General features: G+C 36.7%; 1 protein-coding gene and 1 long non-coding RNA gene across 32 annotated transcripts in view; one reads left to right on the forward strand and one right to left on the reverse strand.

Annotated features, from left to right (window-relative positions):
• LOC110837355 (uncharacterized) overlaps positions 1 to 9,560 on the forward strand; it is a 75,709-nt gene extending 66,149 nt beyond the window's left edge. For 17 of the 27 annotated variants that reach the window (XM_087358286.1, XM_087358282.1, XM_087358297.1 and 14 more), the window contains one exon: positions 305 to 6,543. Coding sequence is in view for 2 of the 27 variants with exons in the window: in XM_087358298.1 (XP_087214424.1) it covers positions 305 to 352 (48 nt within the window). In the remaining 25 variants the exon portion in view is untranslated. Of the gene's footprint in view, positions 1 to 304; positions 6,544 to 9,100 lie in introns of those variants that run through there. The other 10 variants (XM_087358300.1, XM_087358301.1, XM_087358303.1 and 7 more) reach the window with 5 other exon arrangements.
• On the reverse strand, positions 8,604 to 22,363 carry LOC110826777 (uncharacterized). 5 transcript variants are annotated; one of them, XR_015537734.1, is made up of 6 exons: positions 22,107 to 22,359; positions 21,188 to 21,296; positions 17,462 to 17,570; positions 13,883 to 13,978; positions 10,135 to 10,243; positions 8,604 to 9,026 (listed from the first exon to the last, which is right to left on the reverse strand). It is a non-coding gene; the product is annotated as an uncharacterized LOC110826777 (long non-coding RNA). The 5 variants fall into 5 exon arrangements; XR_015537737.1 differs by lacking the exon at positions 13,883 to 13,978 and having other exon boundaries at positions 22,107 to 22,363; XR_015537735.1 differs by lacking the exons at positions 21,188 to 21,296; positions 22,107 to 22,359 and adding an exon at positions 18,972 to 19,131.
• Between the last annotated feature and the right edge of the window lie 1,745 nt (positions 22,364 to 24,108).

The raw sequence follows: 24,108 nt of genomic DNA on the forward strand, positions 1-24,108 counted from the left end.
GCCAATCCTGATTTCTGCCTGACAGTGTGCAGCTACCCCACAATAACAAAGCACATATCACAATAAAATATATACATTCAAAGATTCCTGGAACAAAATGCACACACAGAGTAACACATTTTACATTTTGGTGTAGCTGCACCTTGCCTACCACAGCCTGGCCCTTATAGCTCCATGCCAGCTAAAGAAGATTTCTTTTAGTTAAATCAGAGATAAAGTCTCATGTGAACTTTCTGATAATTGTGTGTATACACATTCTAACAGCACACATGTAGACAGTAAGAATGAGCTTTCTTCTACGTAGGTTGGAGAGTGTGTTACCACCAGCAACACAGGGGGACATTGTACATAATGAGTGGTGGTAAACACTGCCAAACCACATTGTACATGGAGGCAGAATGTATGCAGGGGCCCTGTTGTGCTGTTTTCAGCAGACGATGTGAAAACCAACACTTTTGGACAAAAGTTTCAAGATCATGTGTGAATTGAATTGAATTGGAATGGCTGGATGAGGAAGAGCTTTAACAGCAACATGCAGATATGAGAATATTCTGACAAGGAGGCTCTGAGCATCCTGGGCATTAGCAGCAATACTCAGAAAATTCTGAATACGGGAGGATACCCCTGAGTATCCTGGGCATTAGCAGCAATACTCAGGGATGCTGGACAATGAGGGGAACCTCAGAGTATTCTAGGGCATTAGCAGCAATACTCTGAAGTAGACAGTCACACATTCTGCTGCATTCTCCATTCGCGCCTGGCATGGTTAGCTACGCAGCCATAGTTCTGTGGTACCAAATGAAAACTGTCGCTTTCCTACCATTTGGTGAGTTTCTGCACGTGCTCTGTGTACCTCCAGTGATTAGCAGGTGTGACTGAACCATTGTTTGAAGATCCCTGATGATGGAGGCAGTGTGACCTCTGAAGCCTTGGTGGACATCTACCAGACTATCTGGCGCAACAACCCAGAAGACAGCAATCTTCAGACTCACCGTTGTGAAAACCTCAGGTCTTCCACCTGCAAAAGAAGTTGCATTGGTCAACTATTCCACTTGTAGTTCTAATTTTGTGGCATTCACAATCACAGTCAGACTGAAATGATCCTATAAATTTCCTTGAAACTAAATTTGTGTAGGCTGATATACATTGTTAAGAATCATACTGTGGTAAGCTCAGTATTTCATAACTCTGTTGAAACAATTTTTGGGCCCTGTGAACCACAACACACTTGCAAGTCAGCAATTAGAATAGTGCTAAACTGCATTAATTTCTTATTACTGACATTAGAAAAGGCATTAAAATGCCACTAAACCAGAAAATTCAACTAAAAGGGAAATACAGGAGTGCTTTGAGACTAGCACTGAAACAAGCCTGGTAGAATCACCATCTCATAAGTGCTACTGCTAGTAGCTGACAGCTAACAGGAATGCTTAAGAGGAAACTTGATAACCTATGCAAATATTTGATTCAACAAATGGTGCCCATTTTTTGAGGTTGCTTGTGATTATTTTGTTTCAGTTTAATCATATGTATGTGTCTTTGTAAATGTTGTACCAGATGTGTGAACTACATAGAATTGAGGACATCACTTCAGGGTTGAAGCACATTTGATAAGTAAGCACATGCAAAAACAGTGTCTGAAAGTAGTAGGTTGTGTAACAACTACTAACAATAGCAAGGAGAATGAGGGGTGCACTACTTGATCTGTACTGAAAGTGGGCCTTATGCAGCCAGGATCCAGCAACGACTGTGGCTATAACCTCAATCCTACTAGCAAGCAATAAGAAGAAACCCTACAAGATGTGCACCAAACCTGAATCTCGCACAGTCATGATTCAGTAACAGGTACACTTAAAAGCAAATCATTAACAAGGTCAGAGATTGTGAATGTTGTCCTGAAGTAATTTTTAAAATGATTCAAAATATTGGTTAAGCCTGTGGTATTGTACGAAAGTGAGACATTCACATTGAGATACTGAGACAAAAGAATAGATGCCTCAGTTATGAGAACTTAAGACTCTTAGCAGGATATACACATTTAGACAAACACTGAAATACGTGGGAAACTTATGACTTATCAGTATGTTGAAGAGATTATTTTATATGGGCAAATATGGAAAGCTGATCATCAGGGTGATGATTGAAGCAGAAGGAACTGTGAAATGTTGGTAAATTTCTGCCAGACCACACAGCGCAGCATCCCAGGAGACTGCAATATTTGTACTCACTGCCATGAAAACCAAATTGCTACTTAAACTGGGCACTTTCTGGTTGCAAGTCTAGAATGTTATCACTATACCATCATGCTTGAATATTTTTGTACATGACAATAAAGTGGCATGGTAGAGCAGTCTGGTATGAGTTATTACAGATTTGTGCACTTTAATTTTTTTAAAAAAATGTGTATTTTGCTCATATATATATAGATTATGAACTAGCATTCCAGTGACATCACTTTCTGTATTGACTTCAAAAATGGCCTAGAGCAGAGGTTCCCAAAGTGTGGGGCACACCCCTCTGGGGGGGCATGTTGTTTGTATGAACAACTTTTTTTAATGAAATATGGAGAAACATTTTTAACATCCTTTGCTTGATTGAGGCAGTTTAGTTGTCTTACAGTGCTGTAGAATTCAGACTCGTAGAGCATAGGCGGTTTTAGGAAGTAAACAGCAAATATGCTCACAGAAGCAACCACATCCATCCCACCAATCCAGGTATGAAGCGTATATTTTATTACAGTTTTTAAAATTAAATACGTTGAATAATGTATACTAAATTATAAAAAAATGTATACTCATAGCTAAATTTTATGTCAACTCTGTTTGCTTGCACTTGTTCTGGAAGGGGGGGGGGGGCATGAAATTTATTAAATATTTTAAGGGGGGCACAAGGTATAAAAGTTTGGGAACCTCTGGCCTAGAGTATTATTAAACTTAGAAAAATTGCTGTATAAAAATTAAATGGGTAGTCTTATTATTTTATATGGGAGTCACAGTGACCACACAATCTGGATTGTGGGCTTTGATCACTCACACTGGGACTGTGGCTTCAAATTTCACTCCCAAGTTTGTTTACATCTTAACATATCTTCTTATTTATGCCTAGTACTTCTAAGTTGTCATGTTCCTTTAGAATTTCTAAACAAAATTTTATTAGCAAGTCTGTTTGGTTAAAAGTAAACCAAAACAGAAAAAGCCTTAAATTCCCCTCATCATGCATTTAAGTTATGGCCTTTATAGCCTTTGGAACATGCCTGGCTTTCAAACTCCCCTGTTTATAATCTGGAATGGATGAGTGGTCAGTTTTATGCTCTGGGTACTTGCTAGGAAAGACACTTCAATACCCATTGAATCTTTGTCCAGATGTGTCACAAGACTGATCTGGTGGTGGAGAAAAAAACTTTCTGTTCTCTCTTGAACTGAAGCTGAAGGCTAGTAAAGTACATACAGTCAGTCCTTGCTTTATAAAGAATCATTCATACAAACAGGAATAACAATTTTTGGTTTATGCCATATTAATCTGCACTGATATAAGGGAAAGTTCTACAAATATTGATGGTGCTACCAGAAAATGCTCTGTGAAGAAACCTATGACATTAGAAGTGAAGGCTGAAACGGTAAAACAGTGATGGTGGAATGTGAAATAGTGATATATGCCAGAAGTTTATCTCCATCAAAAATGCTATGGTCCTTTGGATAATCCAGGATGGTTTTAGGAAGTATTGAATGCTTATCCATTGTTGTCTACACTGATATGTAAATGTGATGGACATACTGCTAAAATGGAAAACATTTTCATGGTTTGTGTGCACTGACAAACTCCTTCCAGATAATTTTTTTGGGTGGTGGGGGGCCTTTTTGGTCATTTGCGAATGTAACCTCCCAGTTATAACATTACGCTTGTGAAAAATAACAGTTCACTTCATGAAATTTTGCTTTTGTAACTCATAATTATAAAGTTTGTCTTTCACAAGTATTACTTAAATGAAAATCTGTTATGTTGTATAAAACTGCCCTTATTTATACATCACATTACCTCACGTCAGATGTGATGCTGACCACTCATCCCCATGTAGTTCTGAGTTTAAGAATGAGTAGGAGCTATACCTCCTTTTCCCATAAGTGCCTATATGGCATGTAGTGGGACAGCTTCTTTTATACTGGTGCATGTATATATTTACCTGCCTGCATAACAAAGAATTCTAAATTTGCTGGACAAAATGCCACGGAATGCAACCCCAACAACTCGCAACATGTCTTAGTTGTTTTGTATGTTATTTTCAACCCCGAGTCATTTGCAGAGTTTATGTATTGTTTGATAAGTTTGAAGAATAAAAATATGTTGATTTATCAAGAAACTCAACCTGCTCGATAAACTGCATGGAGCAGTCCTGTTTTGAGAAGATAAGTCACAAAAAATTCCTTGTTTTTAATGGAAACAGAAGTTTCATTGCGAGGCTCATAACATGTGTTCTGTGGTCCCTGCCCACAGTCCTATGAATTTCGTACACACTCCCCTGCCTTATTTCCTCAAGATCCTTTTCAATACTGTCACCCCATCTGTGCCTAGTCTTTTTTCTGCATTTCTCATTTCTACAGTGAGCTACATGTCCCACCCATCTTATCATCTTTGAGTAATTGTCCTAATAATAGGTACATTTGGAGAAGAGTAAACTAAAGCATCAAAAAGGGAATAAGCCTAAGCATTATTCAATGAATGTGTAACCTGTAGCTTTTAAAAAACATGGACGTCAGTCATAGAACTGGATTCACCGATTTTGGTCACTGACCTTGTAGGGAGATCCCAGTATGGGGAGCACTCAATGAAGGAAGGGAGGAGGAGGAAAGGAAGCAATTAAGTTTGCCACTTGTTTCCATCGGTCAGTTCAGTAGTGTGGAAGCCTGATATTGTTGTCTTGTGACTATGCTGTATTAACAACATACCACATGTTTGTTGCAATCTCCTTTCTGGTCATTGATAATGCCTCATATCACAACACTCAGACAGACAGACAAACCACCGTCTTACTCAAAGGACGAAATGAAAGCCTGGTTATTGGAAAGAAACATCCCATTTTGTGACATTGAAAGCTCAACTGTACAATTTAATCATATTAAATAAGTCAAAGCAGAAATATTATGTGATTATTCAGATTTCAACAGACAAAAACATACTGTGCTGAGACTTCTGCCGTACCAACCCGATTTAAACCCCACTGAACTTATTTGGGCAGATGTAAAACAATGGGTTGCAAGCAAGAACACATTTAAAATTAAGGACGTCGAGCATCTGTGTCGCCAGAGATTCAAAGAAATTGGGCGAGTGGAATGGGATAATATATGTCAGCATGTGAATAAACTAGAACAAATTTATTATGAGCAAGAAGGCATGATCGAAGAAGCTATCGAACATATTATAATTGAAGATAATGGAGTGAACAGCAGCAGCTGTAGTGATGAATCAAGTGATATGTCAGAAAGCGATGGTCTGTGAGGAGTGGAAGAGTTGTGAAGAAGATACAGTTATCTAATACTCTCTGCAGTGTTAATTACCGTGGTGACATTTTATTTGGAGTGTACTGTACGTGGCCTGGTGCCATCCCTTCCAGCAAACTTTTGGTAAGTCACTTGCTCTCAGGTTCCAATTCACAAAGTTCAGCGGCCAAAAACACTGAATCTAGTTCTACCAACCATGTTCTTATCCTGCAGTTAATACTTCTATTCAGTTGCCCTTGTAAACCTATTATAGATTTCTATTTCTTCTCAAGCTCTACAGTCCACTCTGAACTTTGGCTTCCTGCACAATTCCTCTCCAGGCCCGACAGTCCTTAGCTACAGAGTGCCGATTTTTAATTCCCATAATTTTCAAATATCCTATTTCATCTTTCCACCTTTTACATGGCCTGCCTCTCTTCCTTATTCCTTCCATATTAGTTAACATTAATTTTTTGGCATTTGTTCCTTCTCCTTTCTTGCAATGTGTCTGCACCATATCAGTCTGAAAGATTTGATAACTTTTACAATATCTTCACCTTCTAATATATACTCTATCTCCTTATTCATTCTTATTCTCCAGTTTTCTCTTTCCTTTGTGGGGCCATAAATTTTGCTAATAATTTTTCTTTCGAATATTCTAAGGGCATTCATTTCATCAGCTGTCATTGTCCACGTTTCTGACCCATAGCTCAAGATAGGTCTTATTAGAGTTTCATACATTTTTTTCTTGACAGTTTAGATCTAAAAAGTTTAATATGTGCATAATATTCACAGTTTGCTATGATTTTATTTCAACAGTTCCTTCCAAGACTTTAATTAGTGCTATATTAAATAGTGTTGCTGATGGTGCACCTTACACCTACCATTATATTAAAAGGCCTACTACTTTTATTGTCATCTTAACTTTTGATGTGTTACCTTGTAAACTCATTTTCATTATCTTTTCTGGTATACCATAATGCTCTAAGGCTGTAAGCAGTTTATTTCTATGTATTCTATCAAAAGCTTGTCTAAAATCAATAAATAAAATGTGTAAATTCTTATTATATTCATAGCTCTTTTCCATCGTGTCTCATTACAAATATTTGATCAATAGTACTGCTGTTATGTCTGAATCCACATTGGTAGTCACGTATTGTCTTTTGAGTATATTTGTTAACATTTTATGCTACATTTAAATGGGTAAACCCTCTGTAATTACTACATTGCATTTTATCTCTTTTAAAAAAATTGGCCATATAAGACCTTTCCTTTCTGATGGCATTCTTTCTTTCTTCCATATATTTATTTTGTATTCTTCCTAATAGATTTTTATTTGTTCTCGATATTAAAATCATGTTGATACTGCTGACATACTCAACTCATATTCTTTTTTAGAATGAGATGGGCATGTGGATGAGGCAAGAGCTGTAAACTGGGTATTGGTCAGGAAGACACCTAGACAGATGGGAAGACAGTATCTATGCGAGATAGGATTTTGCTAGCCCAGAATAGGGATTGGTGGAGGGCTTTCTTAATCCCATGATGAACTTTCAGGTCTGCCACACCATTTCCTTAGTTATTCTTACCTGTCTTAGTAGGATGGATGTACCTCCTTGACAGGAAAATGGTATACTTACCTTCAGTTTTAAAATTTGATGTTACATGAAACCAACTGCCTAGATAAAATAAAGGTCTAAAAACATGGGGAAAATTCACAAAAAAATTTTAGATGCTGCCATTTTTCCTCATCCTTTGATACATGATGGGGAGGCATTCACTTAGAACATGCCCCTGAATTGCTTTCAAACACCAGCAAGAACTCTACATTCTGCCGTGTTTGGGTTTTGTATATTTGGGATGAGGTTAATAAATATAAATATGCTTATATAATTTAATAGCACCTTATTAGTTAAGTTCTTTTAACATGCAGTTTTCTTCTTCCTGTAATAAAACCATAGCCCCCATTTCCTAGCTCCATTTAACATCAGAAAATGGGTATAAACACCAACAATTGGCATAAGCCTTGTAAATTTTTCGCCATAATGCTGTATGCATTTCTTTCCTCCATGAAGGCTACATGTTCAGTTCACTGTACAATCCTAAAGTTGTATATTCCAATAGCAAAATGTGTGAGAACTGTGTAGGATTTGAGATTTTCATGGGATGTCTGAAGATGGCTTTCATCTGGATTGTTGCAATCAGAAGGCCAGGTAAAAGTTTACACAAAATTCAGAGGTCCTTGCTGCCTCCATCACCCTGATAATGGAGCCAGAAAGGAATATAAAACTGCTTAAATACTTTCCTCCAATAAGTTTTTCAATTAGTGTCCACCATGGCAGCAAGGATCTCTAAACTTCTGACTACATAGAGCAATAACCTAGAAGACAGCCTTCTTAAACTCCTCCACATATAATTACTTTCCATCCCACACTTTTTCCTTCCATGCTAGGCATTTACAAAAATTAAAAAACTAAATACCTCCATCCAATATACTTCCCCTTCAAGAGTTAAATTGTCTCTCAGGTCCACCCAAGTGCACACATTGTATATAGTGGTACAGCTTTACTCATAAGCATTTCATATTGTAATAGAGCACTCCCCAACCCATTTTCCAAATGCTCAAAGCTGCTCTCTAAAAATTGGCAAAACTCATACATAATAATCTGACAATCTACATTCACTTCCAGGGCAATACATTTCCTTCCTCCCCTGTACAGCACATAAAGCAAGAGAATTCAATACAAATATTTTCACCCAAACCTGTGATTCATACTACCCACCCCCACATCACACTACAGAAAATCCTACCCAAAGCACACCTCAGAAAACATCTCTGTGTAATAACAAATTGGAGCATATGAGGACTTGTACAGTGCAGTAATAGCACAAAATATTCTGGCTTCCCATCTCTTCCTTCCTGTTCCACACTGGTTCTTACTACATTTTAAATACCTTGACCTCACTTATTCCCAAAAACAATATAGGCAGTGTTTAACTTTGTATACCATTATGAAACCTAAGTTCTTGGTGGTATAACATGAAATGCATTAAACTGCAGAGCTGCATAACATCACACCAGTGACTTCATTATTAATGAATAAAGGCCAAAAAACTGGAAACCAAGAATAATTTACAAAACATTGTTATTGTTTCTTGATACAAATGACATTACACTGATGCATTTTCTATTCCAAGTGGTCTAAAACAAGGAAATGCTTTTAATCATTGATTTTCAAATTCTACTTAGAATATGTCAAATCACGGATCTCCAGGAAATCAAATGGATTGGATTAAACTGAAAGGGTACATCAGCTTGTGGTGTAAGCCGATGATGCAAGTTTATTCGGTGTAAACATACTATATATTCATATATAGTTGCTGGACAACAACATATTCATTATTTAGACCTAGTCAACAAACCCTATGAAAATTTGGCAAAGATACATTTGTCAATGGTTTAACAAATCAAAACATCTCTCATCAAAAGATAAAGAGCAGACTAAATCTGATAATGCTTGATACTGTACAGTTCAGAATCTTGTCTTCCGTCTGCAATGAAAAATCGTAGATATTAATATAAATTTTAAACAAGGACTTAAGGCAAGAAATTTGGAATTTCACAGGAGAGGAACAGCTCAAAATGGAGTGTTTACGAATAGGGTGCCAAGGAGAATATTTACACCCAACTGGAGTGACATGATACAAGGATGCATAGGAATGCACGAGAATTTTCACCATTTGTATATTTCACCAGTATCTTAGGAAGATAAAATCGAGGAAGAGATGGGATTGACGTGTAGCACACCAGGACCAAATGAGGAATGCATACAAAGTTTTGGTTGGATATCATAAGAGGATATCACTCTTTACATACTCGTGGATGGAAGGCAGAATCTGGTCCATGGAATCAGTGGTATACATAATTACATACTTTCATCAACGTTAATCAAAACAATTATATACCTCAAAACTGACTACCTAAAATTAACACAAAACAATAAACCCTACAATAAGAATGTGCAAATCCAAACCATGTATGAAAATTTGGTAAACAAATAAAGTTATAATGCACCTACCATAACAGCCAATGCAGTATTCTTTATATTACCTCTGATTCTCAACATGTGTGGAATGCCCATAAGACTCCCCTGGGAGATGACTGAATATTATCATAAAAAAAATTAAAACTCTACTTCACTGCTTTTGAGTTCTTATTAATTTTCATCATCATTCTCTGCTTTGTCCAAGCCTCCTATCATTTTATTGTTCTTATTCTACAATTGTCTCCTTAAAGTGAAAGCAAATATTTCACAAGTTTAGTATTTCATATATTATGTCTTCAGTCAATTTAACATTTGGCACTGAACTCGTCCAAATAAGAAGTAAGTGACTCATGTTACGTGAAGTCATTAACATCAGGAGAACATTACCAAGGGAAAATATGTGGTGACCTGGGACACTTGGTCAAACATAGGGTTCAAAACACAAAATCGTAAAGATCCACCATGATAGAGTCAAGCTTGATAGCCCTGTAACTTGACTTGGCGTTCTTAAATACTCTTCATGTAATTCAATTCCTGCTGCACTTACTACCCCAAATTAGTAAGAACTCAATTCAAACACTACTAAAAGTGCCATACGACATTTAAAAACTAACCTGATATTAATTCTTAGGGCTTCGTAATACTGCTCCATCAATGTCATCACCTTTGCCCTTGCCGACAGGTGATGCTGGATTACATTTCTTCACTCCAGGGTTGCCAACTCTGAAATAAATGCTATAGACTCAATACAGCTTCCAAAAACAAATGTCATTGTTACTGTAATGTTCTCATGGTATACGCATGTAAGTAAATAAATTAGATCCAGAATTCATCTTTATTCTTCTTCTTAATCCTTTCAGCAAAAATTATAACATGGCCACATAAACTAGAAACCTCAATTTTCATATTTTGATGTCAAACACAACATCAGTTGATCTCCTATTGGGGCAAGAATTAAGGAAATTAACATTTTAAATTCAAAAAAATAAATCACAAATTCATGAATTTCACACAAATAAGACCAATGCAAAGCCTTATTTCCAAAATCATCTGTCCCTCCTGGGGTTCATATGCATAAACTGGTTTTATAAATACAGCCAGCTTTATACCTAATATATATATATATACATATATATATATATATATATATATATATATATATATACACACACACACGCTCTGATTTTCAAATGCATACTTTACATATTAAGCTGATTATCTCCACAAGCTGCCAAACTGTACTGAACGTACACAAGATTTACTACTAATTACTTCTTGGCAGTTTCTTGTGAACTTCAATGCCATTATCCCCAAAGCTTGATTCCTACCAAGGTCTGTTTAGTGGAATTCATTATGCAGGGCATGCTTTGGCAAGTACAACCATTGAACTTTATGAAAAAACAACCCATAAATAATAAACACTGCCTCCAATACATGTATAACCATCACTTTTAAATGTCACAAAATATGCACAATATGCAGAGAATACCTTAGCCTGCTGCATCCTGCATGTCAAGTACGATACACTAATTACTTTATATTATGTGCAATATAATAGTCCAGAGCAGGTCACAGTAGCCACGCAGTCTGAGGCACGATCCTCACGCGCCCGACTGCTGCGACTGTGGGTTCGAGTCCCATTCAAAGCATGGCTGTTTGCCCTTACAAACAAGCTCTGGCCAGCGTGGTAGTGTATAGCTAAAATCGGGAGACCTACATCCAGTAGTGGACATTGAGATGTTGCTGGTTGGAGGGGGGGGGGGGGGGGGGGGGGGGAAGGTTCAGCAGTGTAACCATCTTAAAGAGTGTGTGTGTGTGTAAATGCACATACTAGCAATTTTATTGGATAATTTATCCATAAAGGCATGCCATTCTAGTCAACTGCCTGTGAGCAATTTATATTGTGTAAGACTCAACTTCTTCATTCTGAATAGTTTGTGATCACAACAGGGAGAAATGAGTAAATATAGGCTTACTGTTGTGCAACGAGAGAAATAAAAATTCATTTTGCGTTTTTAATGCCATTCTAACTTACCAATTCCCTTCTATAGGGGTCAACATTCTAAAATGGCGCCAAAAATGGCGTCACAGTAGCCTAGTCATAAAGGAAGGACATACTTAATTCAACAGAAATATACTTCCAGGCAATGTCCCACTTACCATCTCTTACAAATTCTGACGCATTAATTAACATAGGTTCGCCTCATCAAATAAAATTCTCGAAATACGATCAAAATACACAGGATTGTAGAAATAATTATGCACCTATCCATTTCTTCAACCTCTGCAGCCCGCGACGTCACAAAGATTAATGGCTGCCGCTTCCCTACCAATCGATTCTCGCACTTTACATCGTTTTCCACCTTTTCCACGAACACCTTAACCAACCCCCGCAACGCCCACACAACGCCGGGAGTCGAGACGGAAAAAATCGCCATACTGAAAACGCGAGAAATTTTAAACAAAGGGATCCAAGAATTATATGCTAAAAAATACGTCACACAAGAGCAGCAGTACAATTCTTGATAAGTCTAGTTACTGGACAAAGAAATTCTCCTCCGTACTGTTAACAAATGCCTGCCACTGGCTCCAATTTCAGCCGGCTTAAATGAGCTAACAAACTCCCACCTCATTCAATTTTATAATTCCCTCGACTCCCCCAGGCATCCCTTCCCCATCATATTTTTGAGTGTGTGTGTGTGTGGAAGCTATATTTATTTCACCAAGCTACAGGTCTACAAGACCAACCCATCTCCTAGCAGACCACTTAATCACCACAATACATGGTGAACAGTAACTTCAAAATCATGACAACTCAATTTAATCATTTACTTTCTACACAACTTCTAGTCTACTACCAAACATTCTTTTTATAAAATCATCTCGGGCCATGCAAACTTCAGGCCATAACATTTTCTGGCAACTTCAGTTCAAGACAATTTACAAAATTCAACATTATGAAGTTTTTTCATCACTCTGTTACTTACACTTTTTCACAACATATTCAAGGCAATAACAAATCAGGGAATTAACTTGTAAGCCAAGGCCCATTTAACATTCACTCTCTTGCGACAGAATACAGAATTCTTAATAATGTAAGCCTACAAGTTATTTTCTTCTTAAGAGTATTAACGCTTTGTACTTATTTACCATGACATATGGTACCTGTAAATTCCAGACCAACATTCCTGTGTCCAGGCCTGGAGGTCATGTAAAAGTACATATGTGAATAACCAGACCAAACAGACAAGAAGCAATGAAGATTTAGTTAAAGAGATGGGCTAGGCCAAGTATCACCTAGGGCCTACTCTCAACAAAGGGACCACAATTACCCTATCTCTATAAAACACATACTGCTACCTTAACAATTCCTATGCTATTATTAAAAAGTGCAGGGACATGGCTAACCCAGCAACTCCACACAATGCAGAGCACATCATCATTAAACACCATACCTGCTTGCACCAATATCCTTTCCCCACATAACCTCTTCATACTGTCTGAAATATTTCTCCCTACAATGCTGAAATTTGTATCTATAGCTTTGCAACCTGAACTTAATATATTTTAAGAATTTCTAAACTTTTCATTAACTGATATTCATCTTGGGCAACAACACAAGTAAATTCCTCCCACCACCACCCCTCCTTTCAGCACTTCAGCATATAAATAGAGAAACATCCTAATTTCCAGGTTTCTTGAATTAATTCCTTCCTTATATTGAGGTTAGATTACTAACTTCATTACAGATTATGCATATTATGCTGCACCTACTACACCAACAATAGAGCAATGGAGTATTCTTTAGCTTGGCTTCCATCCTTCACACGTGTGGAATGCTCACGAGACTCACGTGGGGCGTGACTCAATATTACCATAAAAGAAATTAAAACTCTACTTCACTGCTTTTGAGTTCTTATTAATTTTCATCATCATTCTCTGCTTTGTCCAAGCCTCCTATCATTTTATTGTTCTTATTCTGCAATTGTCTCCTTAAAGTGAAAGCTAATATTTCACAAGTTTAGTATTTTATATATTATGTCTTCAGTCAATTTAACATTTGGCACTGAACTCGTCCAAATAAGAAGTAAGTGACTGATGTTCCGAGAAGTCTTTAACAACAGGAGAACATTACCAAGGGAAAATATGTGGTGACCTGGGACACTTGGTCAAACAAAGGGCTCAAAACACAAAATCGTAAAGATCCACCATGATAGAGTCAAGCTTGTTAGCCCTGTAACTTGACTCGGCGTTCTTAATCTCTCTTCATGTAATTCAATTCCTGCTGCACTTACTACCCCAAATTAGTAAGAACTCAATTCAAACACTACTAAAAGTGCCATACGACATTTAAAAACTAACCTGATATTAATTCTTAGGGCTTCATCAATGTCATCACCTTTGCCCTTGTCGACAGGTGATGCTGGATTACATTTCTTCACTCCAGGGTTTCCAACTCTGAAATAAATGCTATAGACTCAATACAGCTTCCAGAAACAAATGTCATTGTTACTATAATGTTCTCATGGTATACACACGTAAGTAAATAAATTAGATCCAGAATTCATCTATATTCTTCTTCTTAATCCTTTCAACAAAAATTATAACATGGCCACATAAACTAGAAACCTCAATTTTCATATTTTGATGTCAAACACAACATCAGTTGATCTCCTATGGGGGCAAGAATTAAGGAAATTAACATTTTAAATTCAAAAAAATAAATCACAAATTCATGAATTTCACACAAACAAGACCAATGCAAAGCCTTATTTCCACAATCATCTGTCCCTCCTGGGGCTCATATGAATAATTTGGTTTTATAAATACAGCCAGCTTTGTACCTAAGATATATATATATATACACACACACACACACTCTGATTTTCAAATGCATACGTTGCATATGAAGCTGATTATCTCCACAAGCTGCCAAACTGTACTGAACATACACAAGATTTACTACTAATTACTTCTTGGCAGTTTCTTGTGAACTTCAATGCCATTATCCCCAAAGCTTGATTCCTACTAAGGTCTGTTTAGTGGAATTCATTATGCAGGGCATGCTTTGGCAAGTACAACCATTGAACTTTATGAAAAAACAACCTATAAATAATAAACACTGCCTCCAATACATGTATAACCATCACTTTTTAATGTCACAAAATATGCACAATATGCAGAGAATACCTTAGCCTGCTGCATCCTGCATGTCAAGTAGAATACACTAATTATTTTATATTATGTGCAATATAATAGTCCAGAGCAGGTCACAGTAGCCACGCGGTCTGAGGCACGATCCTCATGCGCCCGACTGCTGTGACTGTGGGTTCGAGTCCCATTCAAGGCATGGATGTTTGTCCTCTACAAATCAGCTCTGGCCAGCGTGGTAGTGTATAGCTAAAATCGGGAGACCTACATCCAGTAGTGGACATTGAGATGTTGCTGGTTGGAAGGGGGGGGGGGGGGGGGAAGGTTCAGCAGTGTAACCATCTTAAAGAGAGTGTGTGTGTGTAAATGCACATACTAGCAATTTTATTGGATAATTTATCCATAAAGGCATGCCATTCTAGTCAACTGCCTGTGAGTAATATATATTGTGTAAGACTCAACTTCTTCATTCTGAATAGTTTGTGATCACAACAGGGAGAAATGAGTAAATATAGGCTTACTGTTGTGCAACGAGAGAAATAAAAATTCATTTTGCGTTTTTAATGCCATTCCAACTTACCAATTCCCTTCTATAGGGGTCAACATTCTAAAATGGCGCCAAAAATGGCGTCACAGTAGCATAGTCATAAAGGAAGGACATACTTAATTCAACAGAAATATACTTCCAGGCAATGTCCCACTTACCATCTCTTACAAATTCTGACGCATTAATTAACATAGGTTCGCCTCATCAAATAAAATTCTCGAAATACGATCAAAATACACAGGATTGTAGAAATAATTATGCACCTATCCATTTCTTCAACCTCTGCAGCCCGCGACGTCACAAAGATTAATGGCTGCCGCTTCCCTACCAATCGATTCTCGCACTTTACATCGTTTTCCACCTTTTCCACGAACACCTTAACCCACCCCCGCACCGCCCACACAACGCCGGGAGTCGAGACGGAAAAAATCGCCATACTGAAAACGCGAGAAATTTTAAACAAGGGGATCCAAGAATTATATGCTAAAAAATACGTCACACAAGAGCAGCAGTACAATTCTTGATAAGTCAGGTTACTGGACAAAGAAATTCTCCTCCGTACTGTTAACAAATGCCTGCCACTGGCTCCAATTTCAGCTGGCTTAAATGAGCTAACAAACTACCACCTCATTCAATTTTATAATTCCCTGACTTGAAAATCATGACAACTCAATTTTATCATTTACTTTCTACACAACTTCTAGTCTACTACCAAACATTCTTTTTATAAAATCATCTCGGGCCATGCAAGCTTCAGGCCATAACATTTTCTGGCAACTTCAGTTCAAGACAATTTACAAAATTCCACATTATGAAGTTTTTTCATCACCCTGTTACTTACACTTTTTCAAAACATATTCAAGGCAATAACAAATCAGGGAATTAACTGTAAGCCAAGGCCCATTTAACATTCACTCTCTTGCGACAGAATACAGAATTCTTAATAATGTAAGCCTACAAGTTAATTTCTTCTTACGTAGAGTATTAACGCCTTGTACTTATTTACCATGACATATGGTACCTGTAAATTCCAGACCAACATTCCTGTGTCCAGGCCTGGAGGTCATGTAAAAGTACAGATGTGAATAACCAGACCAAACAGACAAGAAGCAATGAAGATTTAGTTAAAGGGATGGACTCGGCCAAATATCACCTAGGGTCTACTCTCAACAAAGGGACCACAATTACCCTATCTCTATAAAACACATACTGCTACCTTAACAATTCCTATGCTATTATTAAAAAGTGCAGGGACATGGCTAACCCAGCTAGCCACTTACCTTATTGTCAGCAGCAACTCCACACAATGCAGAGCACATCATCATTAAACACCATACCTGCTTGCACCAATATCCTTTCCCCACATAACCTCTTCATACTGTCTGAAATATTTCTCCCTACAATGCTGAAATTTGTATCTATAGCTTGGCAACCTGAACTTAATATATTTTAAGAATTTCTAAACTTTTCATTAACTGATATTCATCTTGGGCAACAACACAAGTAAATTCCTCCCACCACAACCCCTCATTTCAGCACTTCAGCATATAAATAGAGAAACATCCTAATTTCCAGGTTTCTTGAATTAATTCCTTCCTTATATTGAGGTTAGATTACTAACTTCATTACAGATTATGCATATTATGCTGCACCTACTACACCAACAATAGAGCAATGGAGTATTCTTTAGCTTGGCTTCCATCCTTCACACGTGTGGAATGCTCACGAGACTCACGTGGGGCGTGACTGAATATTACCATAAAAGAAATTACAACTCTACTTCACTGCTTTTGAGTTCTTATTAATTTTCATCATCATTCTCTGCTTTGTCCAAGAATCCTATCATTTTATTGTTCTTATTCTGCAATTGTCTCCTTAAAGTGAAAGCTAATATTTCACAAGTTTAGTATTTTATATATTATGTCTTCAGTCAATTTAACATTTGGCACTGAACTCATCCAAATAAGAAGTAAGTGACTGATGTTATGAGAAGTATTTAACAACAGGAGAACATTACCAAGGGAAAATATGTGGTGACCTGGGACACTTGGTCAAACAAAGGGCTCAAAACACAAAATCGTAAAGATCCACCATGATAGAGTCAAGCTTGTTAGCCCTGTAACTTGACTTAGCGTTCTTAACTCTCTTCATGTAATTCAATTCCTGCTGCACTTACTACCCCAAATTAGTAAGAACTCAATTCAAACACTACTAAAAGTGCCATACAATATTTAAAAACTAACCTGATATTAATTCTTAGGGCTTCGTAATACTGCTCCATCAATGTCATCACCTTTGCCCTTGTCGACAGGTGATGCTGGATTACATTTCTTCACTCCAGGGTTGCCAACTCTGAAATAAATGCTATAGACTCAATACAGCTTCCAGAACCAAATGCCATTGTTACTGTAATGTTCTCATGGTATACACACGTAAGTAAATAAATTAGATCCAGAATTCATCTTTATTCTTCTTCTTAATCCTTTCAGCAAAAATTATAACATGGCCACATAAACTACGAACCTCAATTTTCATATTTTGATGTCAAACACAAACATCAGTTGATCTCCTATGGGGGCAAGAATTAAGAAAATTAACATTTCAAATTCAAAAAAATAAATCACAAATTCATGAATTTCACACAAATAAGACCAATGCAAAGCCTTATTTCCACAATCATCTGTCCCTCCTGAGGTTCATATGCATAAACTGGTTTTATAAATACAGCCAGCTTTGTACCAAAGACATATATATATACACACACACACACTCTCTGATTTTCAAATGCATACTTTACATATTAAGCAGATTATCTCCACAAGCTGCCAAACTGTACTGAACGTACACAAGATTTACTACTAATTACTTCTTGGCAGTTTCTTGTGAACTTCAATGCCATTATCCCCAAAGCTTGATTCCTACCAAGGTCTGTTTAGTGGAATTCATTATGCAGGACATGCTTTGGCAAGTACAACCATTGAACTTTATGAAAAAACAACCCATAAATAATAAACACTGCCTCCAATACATGTATAACCACCACTTTGAAATGTCACAAAATATGCACAATATGCAGAGAATACCTTAGCCTGCTGCATCCTGCATGTCAAGTACAATATACTAATTAATTTAAATTATGTGCTATATAATAGTCCAGAGCAGGTCACAGTACCCACGCGGTCTGAGGCACGATCCTCATGCGCCCGACTGCTGCGACTGTGGGTTCGAGTCCCTTTCAAGGCATGGATGTATGTCCCCTACAAACCAGCACTGGCCTGCGTGGTAGTGTATGGCTAAAATCCCCAAATGGGAGACCTATATCCAGCAGTGGATATTGAGATGTTGTAGGTTGGAAAGGGGGGGGGGGGTAGCAGGTTCAGCAGTGTAACCATCTTAAAGAGAGAGTGTGTGTAAATGCACATACTAGCAATTTTATTGGATAATTTATCCATAAAGGCATGCCATTCTAGTCAACTGCCTGTGAGTAATATATATTGTGTAAGACTCAACTTCTTCATTCTGAATAGTTTGTGATCACAACAGGGAGAAATGAGTAAATATAGGCTTACTGTTGTGCAACGAGAGAAATAAAAATTCATTTTGCGTTTTTAATGCCATTCTAACTTACCAATTCCCTTCTATAGGGGTCAACATTCTAAAATGGCGCCAAAAATGGCGTCACAGTAGCCTAGTCATAAAGGAAGGACATACTTAATTCAACAGAAATATACTGCCAGGCAATGTCCCACTTACCATCTCTTACAAATTCTGACGTATTAATTAACATAGGTTCGCCTCATCAAATAAAATTCTCGAAATACGATCAAAATACACAGGATTGTAGAAATAATTATGCACCTATCCATTTCTTCAACCTCTGCAGCCCGCGACGTCACAACGATTAATGGCTGCCGCTTCCCTACCAATCGATTCTCGCACTTTACATCGTTTTCCACCTTTTCCACGAACACCTTAACCCACCCCCGCACCGCCCACACAACGCCGGGAGTCGAGACGGAAAAAATCGCCATACTGAAAACGCGAGAAATTTTAAACAAAGGGATCCAAGAATTATATGCTAAAAAATACGTCACACAAGAGCAGCAGTACAATTCTTGATAAGTCTGGTTACTGGACATAGAAATTCTCCTCCGTACTGTTAACAAATGCCTGCCACTGGCTCCAATTTCAGCCGGCTTAAATGAGCTAACAAACTCCCACCTCATTCAATTTTATAATTCCCTCCACTACTCCAGGCATCCCTTCAGCATCATATTTTTGTGTGTGTGTGTGGAGGCTATATTTATTTCGCTAAGCTACAGGTCTACAAGACCAACCCATCTCCTAGCAGACCACTTAATCACCACAATACATGGTGAACAGTAACTTCAAAATCATGACAACTCAATTTTATCATTTACTTTCTACACAACTTCTAGTCTACTACCAAACATTCTTTTCATAAAATCATCTCGGGCCATGCAAGCTTCAGGCCATAACATTTTCTGGCAACTTCAGTTCAAGACAATTTACAAAATTCCACATTATGAAGTTTTTTCATCACCCTGTTACTTACACTTTTTCACAACATATTCAAGGCAATAACAAGTCAGGGAATTAACTTGTAAGCCAATGCCTATTTAATATTCACTCTCATGGGACAGAATACAGAATTCTTAATAATGTAAGCCTACAAGTTATTTTCTTCTTACGTAGAGTATTAACGCTTTGTACTTATTTACCATGACATATGGTGCCTGCAAATTCCAGACCAAAATTCCTGCGTGCAGGCCTGGAGGTCATGTAAAAGTACAGATGTGAATAACAAGACCAAACAGACAAGAAGCAATGAAGATTTAGTTAAAGGGATGGGCTTGGCCAAGTATCACCTAGGGCCTACTTTCAACAAAGGGACCACAATTACCCTATCTCTATAAAACACATACTGCTACCTTAACAATTCCTATGCTATTATTAAAAAGTGCAGGGACATGGCTAACCCAGCTAGCCACTTACCTTATTGTCAGCAGCAACTCCACACAATGCAGTGCACATCATCATTAAATACCATACCTGCTTGCACCAATATGCTTTCCCCACATAACCTCTTCATACTGTCTGAAATATTTCCCCCTACAATGCTGAAATTTGTATCTATAGCTTGGCAACCTGCACTTAATATATTTTAAGAATTTCTAAACTTTTCATTAACTGATATTCATCTTCGGCAACAACACAAGTAAATTTCCCCCCCCCCCCCCTCCTTCAGCACATAAATAGAGAAAGATTCTAATTTCCAGGTTTCTTGAATTAATTCCTTCCTTATATTGAGGTTAGATTACTAACTTCATTACAGATTATGCATATTATGCTGTACCTACTACACCGACAATAGAGCAATGGAGTATTCTTTAGCTTGGCTACCATCCTTCACATGTGTGTAATGTTCACGAGACTCCAGTGGGGGATGACTGAATATTACCATAAAAGAAATTAAAACTCTACTTCACTGCTTTTGAGTTCTTATTAATTTTCATCATCATTCTCTGCTTTGTCCAAGCCTCCTATCATTTTATTGTTCTTATTCTGCAATTGTCTCCTTAAAGTGAAAGCTAATATTTCACAAGTTTAGTATTTTATATATTATGTCTTCAGTCAATCTAACATTTGGCATTGAACTCGTCCGAATAAAAAGTAAGTGACTGATGTTACGTGAAGTCCTTAACAACAGGAGAACATTACCAAGGGAAAATATGTGGTGACCTGGGACACTTGGTCAAACATAGGGCTCAAAACACAAAATCGTAAAGATCCACCATGTTAGAGTCAAGCTTGTTAGCCCTGTAACTTGACTTGGCATTCTTAAATTATCTTCATGTAATTCAATTCCTGTTGCACTTACTACCCCAAATTAGTAAGAACTCAATTCAAACACTACTAAAAGTGCCATACGACATTTAAAAACTAACCTGATATTAATTCTTAGGGCTTCGTAATACTGCTCCATCAATGTCATCACCTTTGCCCTTGTCGACAGGTGATGCTGGATTACATTTCTTCACTTCAGGGTTTCCAACTCTGAAATAAATGCTATAGACTCAATACAGCTTCCAAAAACAAATGTCATTGTTACTGTAATGTTCTCATGGTATACGCATGTAAGTAAATAAATTAGATCCAGAATTCATCTTTATTCTTCTTCTTAATCCTTACAGCAAAAATTATAACATGGCCACACAAACTACGAACCTCAATTTTCATATTTTGATGTCAAACACAAACATCAGTTGATCTCCTATGGGGGCATGAATTAAGAAAATTAACATTTTAAATTCAAAAAAATGAATCACAAATTCATGAATTTCACACAAACAAGTCCAATGCAAAGCCTTATTTCCACAATTATCTGCCCATCTTGGGGCTCATATGCATAAACTGGTTTCATAAATACAGCCAGCTTTATACCTAATATACATATATACATATATATATATATATATACACACACACACACACACACACACACTGATTCACACAATTTTCAAATTCATACTTTGCATAAGAAGCTGATTATCATCATAAGCTGCCAAATTGCACTAAACGTACATAAGATATACTACTACTTACTGCTTGGCAGTTTCTTTTGAACTCTATGCAATTATCACTGAAACTTGATTCCTACCAAGGTCTGTTTAGTGGAATTCATTATGTAGGGCATGCTTTGCCCAGTACAACCATTGAACTTTATGCAAAACAAACCATTAATACTAACATTGCCTAGAATACATGTATAATCATCATTTAGAAATGTCACAAAATATGCAAAGACGTCTATCTGAAAACTGATACCGTCATTTTGCAGAAGTTAGGTGCAAACATTAAGCTTACCTCTTATCGGTTTTCTTGCAGCTCAGACATTTCTCCAGTTCTAGGTGTAGATCTGGTGACAGTTAGCAACAACAAACGCAATTATGCAATATATGCTCTAGAAAAATGCTAGAGTGACGTTAGGGGTACGTCAGCATTGAAGCCGCGACTTTGCAAAAAGAGAATGAAACATTCGATCGTATAGGTATCGAGTTATGATTTGGCGCATTTTATTCTCCACAAGAATTCTTCAATATCGATTATCTGGTAAAAATCATTAAAATACCTCAGTCGATCATACATACAATGCTGCCACCACAAATTACATGTGGCAGTAAAATAACTAAAATCAGGTAATAAATGATATCACCTTTGCTACGAAGCCACCGTGCAACAGATACGATTCACTAAATCGATCAAAAATGTATCGATTTGCAAATTGGTGCGTTTTATTTTACTCTATTCCTTCATGCCTGTTTGTATTGAATTTCTGCACAAGTAACTTGACAAGTGCATGAGATAAATTAGTAGTAAATAATCCAAATAAAATGCCTATATAAACGCAACATGCAGTTCATCCCTCCCCCGCCTCATACTATAACAATCGTTACAGATAAGCACAGTCATACAGTATTACCAACACTTGGCAGTAAATAGAACTAGAATCACACCAAACCAAACAGAAATAATTGTTATCATAAGCAATTACTAATAAAGATGCTAAATTCCATCGTATAACAGCAAGAAGATTTTATTCCATACATGTTAAAATTCCTAATGAATTAAATGTGATCAATTTATTGATGTACTGTGAACAGTCAGCTCCAACCTTATTATAATGTAGATTACATTTGTATCAATGTAGACTGAGTAAGAACACGGTATCATTCAATAGTTATTCATTTTTAAAAGCAATTACATTATTAAGATTTAAAGCTAAATCTTTTAAACGTTTTTAAATGTTAGATTCCCCAAGCCCTAGTACCAGTAACTTTTCATATATGCATGATAAGTAGAATATTATTCCTGGATGCAGCAGTGAAAGTTAAAAGCTTTACCATTATTATTAAATATAAATTATATACTACATTATTAATATTATTAGACTGTTGATCTTGTTATGCATGATTTCCATTTTTCACATTTCAGTATTGTTCCAAACAGACTGAATTGGATGGTGGTATGAATCTTGTGATTTCCATGAGAGTTTCTTATAGTACTGTAAATTTTGAGTAGACCTATGTTTGTAAATATATCTCAGAAAGGAACAAACATTTAATTGTACAAACAATTAAAGAAAAGCAAATATATTTGGGTAATTTTGTCATCATTCCTTTAATATATTTTGACATAAGTTCACCTTTCTGTGCTCTCTTGTTATGTAAAATAGAATTAAGAATGTTCTAGATAATACATGATGATGGGCAGCAACCCTTATGATCCCGCGATATCAAATAATCATTATTCACTTGCAGAATCACTTAAAAATCAACCGAAGAAAATAAAATTTAACTTTACTCTCAAAGGAGTCGAATAACATACTGGAACATAAGCCATGCTAGTTAAATTAGCTGCAGATTATCAAGATGGATTTAATCTGACATAAGAAGTACTAAACCAGACACTGCAAGAGCTGAGTAATAATCAGAGTAGTATTTCTTTTTCATTTCAGATTGTGTTCTTTACAGCAATTTTTATGTTAATTTACTTTTCTTCCTTTTCATTCAGAAATGTTTAACCTAATTTAATTTTTAGTAGTATTCTGTAATACTTTTGAAGTACTACCTATCATCCTTGCTGTAACTACATTCACAATTTAATTACAAGATACCTACATAAGCTTAATGTGGCAAACACTAACTTACCTCCTCATACAGGATAGGATGAAAAATGACCAAACATACTTTGCCAAAGTTTGCAGACAACCACTGTTTAAAATTGTTGTCTTTAATGCAGACAAGGAAGAAATACATTTTAGAATGTTTACAGCAGTAAGAATTCATAAAGCTGTAGATGTTCTCAT

Source organism: Zootermopsis nevadensis, unplaced genomic scaffold (assembly GCF_977971745.1).
Source record: "Zootermopsis nevadensis isolate Lab colony 2312 unplaced genomic scaffold, Znev_1.0 Znev_ptg000029l, whole genome shotgun sequence".
NCBI lineage: Eukaryota > Metazoa > Arthropoda > Insecta > Blattodea > Termopsidae > Zootermopsis > Zootermopsis nevadensis.